At 42.8% G+C, this 11000-nt stretch overlaps 1 protein-coding gene across 1 annotated transcript; it reads right to left on the bottom strand.

Annotated features, from left to right (window-relative positions):
- Window positions 1-547: 547 nt before the first annotated feature.
- On the bottom strand, window positions 548-7375 carry B3GALT9 (beta-1,3-galactosyltransferase 9). Its single transcript, XM_077479192.1, has 2 exons — window positions 7135-7375; window positions 548-1843 (listed from the first exon to the last, which is right to left on the bottom strand). The coding sequence occupies exons 1-2, from the start codon at window positions 7138-7140 to the stop codon at window positions 740-742; spliced, it is 1110 nt and encodes a 369-aa protein (XP_077335318.1). The 5' UTR covers window positions 7141-7375; the 3' UTR covers window positions 548-739.
- Between the last annotated feature and the right edge of the window lie 3625 nt (window positions 7376-11000).

Below are 11000 nucleotides of genomic sequence, written 5' to 3'. Positions count from 1 at the left end.
GTGCGTTTCTGTTCACCGGTTCATTTTTGCTGGAATTCGCACTTGAACCGGACTCATAAACCTGACAGCAGAGGAATGAAGCAGCAGACAGAAATTACACTTAGTGCTCTTAATTGAGATGAGTACACACTGTACAACCACCTTAAGAAAAAAAGGTTTGATCTGGCGTTGGGCTTGAATTGGGTCAGTTTTATGCTTACCTATAATGCATGACTGTAGTCAGTCAGAGGATCCTGGTGATACTGTATATAGTCTGCATTCATTGTAAATCCTTTTTGAAAAATAGGAAAAACTGGGGATTTTTTTTTAGGTAAATTTTGTATTTCAATGCCCCTTTTAACTTTTCGAAAACGGTTTCTGAAAACGGATAGAAGATGGCGGTTTCTTTTGTGGTATAACTGACTAGACATTTTCCCTTCTTACTTTTGTGATTGGCTTTCTCAGTTGCATAATTGCAACAATAGCCGATCACAAAAAGGCAAGGAGACAATGACAGATGTTTGCACCTTCAAAAATGTAGTTTATAAAATATTTTACTTTGGTTTTTATATACAACCTTTCAATCTTAAGATAGGCTTTATTGCGTACACCAATCTACAACATGAAAACAGTTTATTTCTGTGTGATAGTATGAACAATTAAGGAGCACGATTTACACAAATCTTGTATCTTGTTTGCTTTCCTTCGCTGATTCTGGCTAACCATCCAGAAGACGGTACCCATTTTAGTTGAAAGTGGTCTAAAAAGACCACCCCCCATTGCCTTTTTTACCCATTCTGAAATATTTAAACTGATCCAGGTAGGACCAGACTTTACAAGACACCAGTCCATAATAGGTTTCCAGCTTTGAGCATTCATTGCTGTCATTAAGATCCTTCCAAACTGTGGACAGTTCCACGTCATCAAGGTTTGAAGATGAAAAGATCACCTGATAACAACAGCGGTTATATTGAATGTGCTTGGTTCCGGAGAATCTAGAAATTTGGATGGGGGCCACACCAGCCCACTGGGCACAAATACCGATAAACACCTCAGATGGGAGCAAAGGGCTGACCTTTCCAGAGACCAAATACATCTTTCTCAGCACATCTTGAGAGATTGCCATGGCAGAACCACTGCAGTAGTCTGGATAGTAGGTTTGTGAGTAGGCCGCAAGAGGGATAAAATTGGGGCTTTGGGGGTCTCTGTCAGGCTCACAGTGATGGATTACCCTTCCAAGGTATATATCATCCATACGGGAATCCAGGCTCTGAAGGTATCCAGCTAGACTTCGGACATTGACAAACGTTTGTTGGTCTGCTTTTAGGACGAATTTAGCGTTGGGGCAAAATGTCACAATCCATTCCATCATCATGATGGTTTTAGATGTCTCCTTTAGGTAGGTTTCTAGGAAACCTCCCTGAACAATGTCCTGATGGACTTGAGATTCATTGAAGACATCGGATTGAACAGTTTCTGAATCTGCCCTGCCCAACATGAATACTCTTGTTACAACGTGGCCTTGTACAAAAGTTGTGTTGGCCCAGGTGTTCCTGATTCTTTCTCGTCTGGTTTTATTTTCAGGGCTACTAAAGATGACCAAGAGCAAGAAGACATCTTGTTGGGAGCACACTTCTGGTCCACTGACCAAGTATGATCGAGAGATATTGCCTTTCAAGAGATGCATGTCCAGCATACGTGCCCGTTCTCTGATCTCCGTAAACTTCCCATCGCTGTAGGAGAAGGGAAGAGCCTGTAGAAAATATTCTTCCATAAAGTCGGCACCAAAGAGCAAGGCATGAAAGAGTGCAATATTAAATAGGATGAAGCACCACTGATGTGTCCGCAATCTGCACAGTGCCACCTGTAGGAAAAAGGTAAGATTGTTACTCTGATGAGACTTTTTTTTTTTTTTTTTTTTTTATGTTGCTGTGTTTTCTTTCATATAAAATAGTTTTACATATTTTATATTTATACAAATAAAACAATAGCACAGAGTGCACCTATAATACTGATGTGGCAAAGCATGTAGGGTTTATTATAAATTACATTATTATTGACATTATTATGTCAAATCGCCGTCTATTGCCTGCAGTGACGCTATTCAAATCGGTGCTATGCTGACTTTGCAGCGCCGCACCGATTCCCAAAAGTAGTTCCTGCACTACTTTTGGCGACTTTGGGGGAGATTTGAATAGACATCTGTGCATGAACACGCACCGATGTCTGTCAAATCGCCCCCCGAAGTTGGATTGAAATGCCGGTTTGAAATTGCGTGTGTTCAGCTGAACTTGCTTTATTTTAAACCAGCCCTCAGTGTGAACATGGGCTAACTGAGATTTTGTGTAATTTTCTACAACATAGCTTGAACAGCACTTTTTTTTTTTTCTACTTAAAGAGGAACTTTACCCAAAAGGGGAAGGTCCGCCTATTTGCATCCTCCACCCTCTTTCCCTCCACAGCTTTCTGGGACACATCACAGGTCCCAGAAGACCGCGGGACCGATTACAAAGCACAGCATAACTCACAGAGTAGGTAACGGGCTGTTGAGCTGGAAGGCTTCACTGCCAGTTTCCCTTACTGAAGATGCTGGCGCCTGCACCCGAAGCCGATTGAAAATCGGCATGGGTGTGGACATCGCTGGATCCCTGGCAAGGTAAGTGTCCTTATATTAAAAGTCAGAAGCTAAAAGTCAGTATTTTTTAGCTGCTGACTTTTTAAACAAAAAATTTCTTGGGAGATGGGAGCTCCTCTTTAACCGCTTAGCGACTACCCACCGTAGATTTACTGTGGCAGGGCAGCCGCTCTGTGTCAGATCACGTACTTGGTATGTGATCCAACACTTCTCGGTCTGGGGCGTGTGCGCTGCCAATGGGCCGCTCCCGCTGTGATTGGACAGCCAATGAGCGGGTCCGGCGGACATGTCTGCCGGGACCCGCTGATCGTTGAGGAGAGGAGGCAGACCACCATTCTGTGGCGGGGAATGTGCTGATCCTGTGTTCCTGCTAAGCGGTCCCCCAGTCAAAGCACCCCCCCTCCCCTCCACAGTCAGAAAGCACTCCCAGGGAACACATTTAACTCTTTGCTCCCTCTGATGTTAACCCCTTCCCTGCCAGTGTCATTAGTACATTAACACTGCATATTTTTTTTTTTTTTAGCACTGATCGCTGTATTAGCGTCCATTGGTCCCCAAAAAGTGTGAATTTGGCGTCCGATTTGTCTGATGCAATATTGCAGTGCCGCTATAAGTCGCTGATCGCTGCCATTACTAGCAAAAAATAAAAATATACCATAGCTTGTAGATGCTGTAAACCAATCAATAATCACGTATTGGGATTTTTTTTTTACCAAGAATATCTACCCGAATACATATTGGCCTAAATTGATGATGAAGAAATTCGATTTTTTTTTTTACATTTTTTTTTTTTTTTTTATTGGGTGGATTTTATAGTAGAAAGTAAAAAAAAAATATATATATATATATGTTTTTTTCAAAACTGTCAGTCTTTTTTTGTATATAGCGCAAAAAATGCAGAGGTGATCAAATACCACCAAAAGAAAGCATTATTTAGGGGGAAAAAATAATAAACATAATTTTTTTTGGGTACAGCGCTGCATGCCCGCACAATTGTCATTTAAAGTAACAAAGTGCTATTTTGCAAAAAATGGCCTGCTCATGAAGGGGGGTAAACCTGGAGCTGAAGTGGTTAAATCAATGTGCTGGGTATAGGTGTGCACTGTGTCTACTATGCTTCAGTTTGTGAATGAACATGAAGCCGCTCAGTATAGAGCACTTTCCATTTATTCACTGCCCCATGCTGCTAAGGCTGCAGAGAGAGGCATGTGTGTTTGAACTTCGGAGTACACACCCTAATGCAATAGGCTGCACACACCTATGGTGCTGGGGAACCCTGCTTGTGTGTGTATGAAGCTACCTACAGATAGATGTATGGCATACGTATCAGTGAAGTAAAGTATTTAAGTGGAAGTCCATGTAAAATCTTAAATCCCTGCATCTATAGACACCCCGGATCTAACACTAACCTCTTTATCCCTGTAAAGAAAAGAGGAGTTTACATACCTTTTTGGAAGCCAATCTGACCTGCTCTGCCCCGATCTCCAGCGCCGAAAGCTCTGCAGAGGACACATATATGTGAAATGAATGGGAAGGGACGTCGCCCATAGAGTTACTATGGGGCTTCTGTTGTCCTTCGCCTCCTCTGCACCCGCCTACAGAGAAAAGCCACGGCTGGAGGCTCAGCGTGGAATCTGGTCGGAGCGGGTCAGATTGGCTTCCAAAAAGGTATGTATACTGTTTTTTTCTTTACAGGGATAGACAGACTGCCATGTACATCCCTCTAGCCCATATATCCGTCCAGCCCCGCGTCCCACGACTGCCGCGTATATCTGTCCAGCCCCGCGTCCCATGTATATTCGTCTTGCCCCGTGTCCCATGACTGCCGGGTATATCCATCCAGCCCGGCGTCCCACGACTGCCGCGTATATCCGTCCAGCCCCGCGTCCCATGTATATTCGTCTAGCCCCGCGTCCCACGACTGCCAGGTATATCCGTCTAGCCCCGCGTCCCACGACTGCCATGTATATCCGTCTAGCCCCGCGTCCCACGACTGCCATGTATATCCGTCTAGCCCCGCGTCCCACGACTGCCATGTATATCCGTCTAGCCCCGCGTCCCACGACTGCCAGGTATATTCGTCTAGCCCTGCGTCCCACAACTGCCAGGTAAGATCTGTGGTGTCTATATATGCAGGGATTTTAGATTTTGCATGGACTTCCACTTTAAATCAATTTCAAAAGAGCGCCGACTGTGATCACAAGCTGTGGTATTACTATAGAACACTGTTGCCCAACATGTGGTCTGCCAGCTCAGTATATGCATCCTATAGTTTCCTGGGCAGGGTCTGCTACCTGTTAGACCCCTGTGAGTGCTTTGCATTGCAGCAGTAGGATGCTGGAACACTGTTCCATCAGCCAGCACTAAAACAAAATGCTACGGTCAGGCAGAGTGATCTCCACCTGACTGTACATGTATAGTTCTGGCTGAATGGGGGACAGATGGCTAAATAATACTACCCCTGACCACTACTGAGAAGGGGGTTACATAATACTGTTTTTGACCACCAATGTGGGGGGGTTAAAAAGCACTGCCAGTGACCACCAGTGTGGGGGTGGTTAGCAGTACTGCTACCTTCACCAATGCTGAGAGTTATTGCATTCATGGACAGCAACACCGGGGGGGGGGGGGGCTATTATTGTGGCCACTCAGACCAATGCTGGGAGTTACTATTGCAGCCAGTGACCTCAATGCTGGGGGCCATTGTGGTCATTCTCACCAATGATGGGGCTTATTTTACTACCACTTCTTCTTCCGTGTGCATTTTAGGCACACTGCAAAAAAATGCACCAAATTTAAAGTTTTGGCCGTTAAGGTGTGCTACAGCCCATTCAATCCAGTCCATGCAATGCATCATGACGCATGAAAACACGCTGTCATTTTGCAGCCCTTTATTATTTTCAAGTTGACCCCCACTTCTACAGACAGCCCGCTCTGTTCTATAAGAATTAATATGCTTTTGTATAATCTGGATGCATGAAGGCCACCCAAGTGCATTTGTAATGTCTACTGCTTTCAATGTGGAAAAGAGGAGAAACTGTGCTGAAGTGGTATCTATTTTTATGTTATGGTGTGGAAATGCAGCTGAAACAATGGGAACAATCCCACCATAGCAGGAGAATAGAGACTCTAAAGCCGCATGTGCCAGGATCTTGTCTTGCATACAAACGGTACACAATTATCGTGCAACAAACGCGAACGTAGTGATGTACTATGAGGAATTTCAGCTCTTGAGCGCCACCCTTTGGACCCCTTCTGCTAATTTCGTGTTTGGTGAGCATGTGTATTTGTACTTTAAACTTTTGTGTGACGGATTTGTGTACTGACCATACGAAAGTCTGACGTCAAACTGTTGCCTGATGAAAATTTACTAGCCTGTCATCAAACATTTGTTGGCGGAAAATTCAGCAACAATTGTCAACTAACTTAACTAACGTTAAGGTTTTAAGACAACAGTCTGTCAACAGACAATCCCCTGCCAACAATCTTACCCAGGGCCGTCTTTAATATTGACTGGACCCTGGGCAAAACTTTTCTTGGCCCCCCCCCCATGCAGTTTTGCTCTCCACCTGCTCTGAGACATACAATAAATAGCAACTAGACTCAAAATCAGTTTACTGAATCAGATCTGGCAACCAATCGCAATAGCTGCCTGAAGTTTCAGTGTATTGTTACCACCCAATGACTGGTTGCTAGAAGTTACAGCACACATTACGGTTTACTGATTATTTGCTAGAGGTTACATCACATGATTTCTGCTTGTTGATTGGTTGCTAGAGATTACTGTGGATATGACTTTAGGGGGGCATGATATACATATCAATGCTGCCAGCCGCCCCTCTTTTCATATGAATGCCGCCTCTATTTACATATAAATGCCGGTAATGTACATGTAAACACAGGGTCTGCAGGTGAGTCATCTTTACACAACAATAGGGCAGAGCTGGGCAGCATTAGTAGCAGCACTTCACACTGAGATATTGGGACACAGCACAGGACTAAAACCTTTACGGGACAAGGGAATTTAAATCAGGATAGTTGGGAAGTATGAGGCAGCTGCTTTGGGGCCCACAACAATGACAGGGCCCAGGGAAGCTGCCCCTTTTGCCCTGCCTTAAAAACGGCCCTGATCGTACCGTGTGTATAAGGCTTTTGGTGTTTGGTAACGATTGGTCTGTTACCTGTGGGGGTCTTGGGAAAGGAGACTCGGCTCACCCGCTGATTTATTACATCTGGATTTATCAACTGCTTGAAGGTGACCTAAATGTAAAAAAATAGAGCCTAATATGCTCACGTTTCTCCAAGTCCTAACAATCATTTGTATTCTTATAGATATTGTCTCATCTGTGTTTACAGACTTGTTAATAGAAATCACCTTTTATCAAGATTTTAGTCCCACAAATCATCTGAAAACAGACAATTCAGAATTGTGACTGTCTGGTAGTTGCATAACATCAGCAGCCATCAAGTGAATGATTTCCAGTAGGACAAAAAAAAAAGAAAATGCTCTGGTGACTTACCTGCATGATTGCTGCAATCTGCACGGATGATCCTCCTGTGTTGATGATCTTTCATTTAATAAGTTTCAGCATTGGTGAGCAACGCTCTCACCTGAATCTTGTACAGTGTCGCGAGTTATTCCTGCCACTGTGTGCCACGTAGAATACGATCTGTCTCTACTGCGCGGCTGTAACCACACACCAGCCAGGTACCGGGTAACCCGAGATCAGAGGATGGATGGGGAACTCCTGACTAATGTGCAAGTAAATTGTGGGGGGGGGGAAGATGGCCATCTCTCCACAATAAGGAATGGGACGGAGACTGGAGTGCCCGATCATTCAAATGTTCACTAATTAAAAATGTCCCCTGCAAATATTAGTATCGGAATTGATTTTGCTGTGTGGGTGCCACCACCCTGAAGAGTACGGGGATACATTCAGGAGTGCAGCACCAGAACAATACTATTTTATAAGCCGTTTCTTTATAGACCGTACACATTTATATGCTTCTTCCGTAATGGTAGCGATTGCTTTTAGGCAGGTGTGAAGAAATGCTGTAAAGAATAAATGCTTTCAAATATATATTATATATATATATGTGTGTGTGTATGTATGTGAATATATATATATATATATATATATATATATATATATATATATATATATATATATATATATATATAATTTTTTTGTTAGATTTACAAAATGCAAAGTTAGTGAATAGGAGAAAAATCAAAATCAAATCAATATATTTGGTGTGATTACCCTTTGGATTCAAACCAGCATCACTTGTAGGTACACTTGCACACAGTTTTTGGAACTTGGCAGGCAGGTTGTTCCAAACTATCCGGTGAACACGTCCGTCTTGTGACAAAACGCTCGTAGGGAGGTACGGCGTGCTGACATCACCGCGTTCCACGCCTAACCCGGAAGTGCGGGTGGCACACGAGAGCCGGCCCGACTCGTTTTCTATTTACACGATCGTTTCTTTCTTTATACATGTGAGTGCAATATTATTTATTTTATTATTTATTAAAGTAAGAGGTTTTTACGCTATGCGAGTGCCTTTCTGCTTCTTTATATGATATATGACACCTTCGTTCCGCGTCTGGAGGCTTACATCCAAGATAAAGTGTAGTGTGGCTTATGTGACGGCTCATCCAGAACTCCTGTGCTTTTGCCTTGTTGATCTCACTGATACTGAGATCTAAAATTCTGGTAAGCGGCCCCCCTTTCACTGGTGAAGGTGATTTCTTGGATCTCTTTTAACACAGAATATTGTGGGTGCCAACTCCATATCTTCACTTTGGAAGAATCATCACCATCTTTTGATTGTTTTCTCTGGGACTTTTATTGACTTTATTCCTATCCAATTTCTTTTTTTAGTCTTTTGTATATTCCTTATAATCAGTTGGTGTTGTGTGTTTTATTAATAATTTATGCAATTTTTATGCACAAGGGACATATAATTTGTTAATTATATTATTGGCACTGGTGATTTTTTAACTCTCACTTATACGTTTAAGATATTACTCACTGATATAACTTATTTAAAAAATTTTAAGCTATCTTTGCATCTTTTTTGTCACTATTTTCCTTTTGGGATTATAGATTTTTCAATATGTGTGTGATTTAAGTTTTTTTTGAGTTGAGTTTAGTTTTTTTTGTTTTTTTTAGCGCAGCTCACTTTTTTCACTTATTTAGTTTATTATATCGGAGTATTACGATTGGAGTTGCTGCTTGTAGGTAATCTTTATACATTTTTTAAAAAATAATTTTTTCTGAATAGCACGGTTTACTTTTTATACCTAGGTTGTTCCAAACATCTTTGAGAGCTAACCACAGATCTTGTGTGGATGTAGGCTGCCTCAAATCATTTTGTCTTTCCATGTGATCCCAGACAGATTCAATGTTGAAATCAGGGTTCTGTGGGGGCCAAACCATCACTTGCAGGACACTTTGTTCTTTACGCTGAAGATAAAGTAATTGTAAAGTCTTGTGTTTAAAAAAAAAAAAAAAAAGCATTTGCATTTGTTTTAAGATCTCGTGTATTGCTTTAAATTTTCCTACACTGAACCTTGTCTTTCATTTAGCTACCTAGGTCTTCTTGTAAAGTTGCTATAGCCTGTTGTGAAGGAATTGTACTTCTTAATTTTGTATTGTCCACAAACACTGACGTAGAACTATTTTCTTTTCTTACATCAGGGGACACAGAGCCATAGTAATAACTATATGGGTTATATCAGACCATCAGGTGCGTGAACTTCCCCCCATATAACCCATCCCACTACCCTGCTGCGAGGATAAGGTAAGGGAGATTTTCTCAGGAATCTCTCCTTCTATGTATTGTGTTGTCATGTCATGTCTATGTGTCACCACTGGGGGCTGTATTGAGCATTCACCATTCTGACACTGGAAACAGCAGAAGCTTTCACTCCCCTCTCTTTAAAGCTAGCTCAGACCCTCTGGTAAGAGAAAGGGGGGTCTGATCTCTTCCTGCGCCCCCAGATTGCCATTTTTCTTATTTGATGCCAGCCAGCTGCCTTGCTCTTTTTAAAAAAAAAAAGGAAAAAAAAAAAGTTTGGTGCAGACCGCAGCCGCTTGCTAGACCAGAGGATTCCCCCCCCCCCCCGCCATGCTGCAGGACACTTGCGCGGGAAACTGAGCTCCTTTTAGAAAAAGGGGGGCAGCCGTATTCCGCGTGGGAGGCATGGCTTACGGCGTCAGACGTGGCCACACATGCAGGAAGTGTTTTGTGCACTGTGAGAGAAGCTGCTGCCTGGCGGTGGAGGGACAGAGCAGAGAGTTTGGCTGGTCAGGTTTGGTGACACAGGCATTTCCCTTTTGACAACATTGTACTGTATAGCTAGGATTAATAGCAGTTATTGTACTGTACTATAGCCTAGCAAGTGTTACATTCTTTTGCTGGTAGTGCCTCTGCTTTGTGCTGTAAGCTATGAGTGGCAAAGGGACTGGGAACTCCTCTAAGGGGTTAATGGTATACAACAAGCTAAAAACCCTTCCTCCCCTGAGAGGTATACGGCTAGTCAGACGAGCATTCAAGTGTAGAACACTTCTGTCCCTGTATATATCATACAAATGTGTTTTTTCTTCTACCATTTAAAAAAAAATATATGGCTATGAGGTCTCTCCATTGTAGGACTAAACATAGCAGATTCCCATCCAGTCCTCAGGGCCCTTTTGTTGAGGTGCAGGAGGCTGGGTATCAGGTAGATCTTCCCAAATATTGGAAGATACTTATCTTTCCTCTTCGGAGTATCCTAACAGGGAGTGAGTAGCCTCACAAGTCAGGTGTTTGTCTACTCCCTTACTTAACTCCTTTGTTGCCTGCAGCACAGGCTCTTGAGGTATCTAATAAGGTTCATTTGAGCCTCCCCAAACCCGGTGATGTTTTTTTCCTATTCATGCATAGCTAATTGTATTTTGAATGGGAACATTTCTATGAAGAAATGGAGAGTTCCAGCGATTAATGCTGCAATCACCTCAGTGAGCAGAGTCTCACATGTGCAGTGGATAATGCACTGATGTTAAAGGATCCAGCAAATTAAGGTTGGATTTTCCTTTTAAAGACAAGATGTCTTTTGCAGTTCTTGCTGCAATTGGAGTATCTCAGTCCATTAACCCTTTAACGTCTGCTCCACTATTTTGGTGGAGCACATTTTGAGTCACGCTAACGCATTGAAAAATGTGGACTTCTAAGGGTTAAGGAACAGGTTGTGTGATACCTGAAATTCTGCCTGAGCAGCAGGCCCGGAAATGGGCTGGTGTATTTGACGTACTGTGTCTCACAGATGCTATTAACCACTTCCCGACCAGCGCACGACGATGTACGTCGACAGAATGGCACGGGCAGGCATATTGGCGTA

Source organism: Lithobates pipiens, unplaced genomic scaffold, assembly GCF_037356315.1.
Source record: "Lithobates pipiens isolate NorthernLeopardFrog02 unplaced genomic scaffold, aLitPip1_a1.2 Scaffold_14, whole genome shotgun sequence".
Taxonomy (NCBI): domain Eukaryota; kingdom Metazoa; phylum Chordata; class Amphibia; order Anura; family Ranidae; genus Lithobates; species Lithobates pipiens.
Note: the sequence above shows the minus strand (reverse complement) of the source record. Positions and strands in the feature narration are given on the sequence as shown.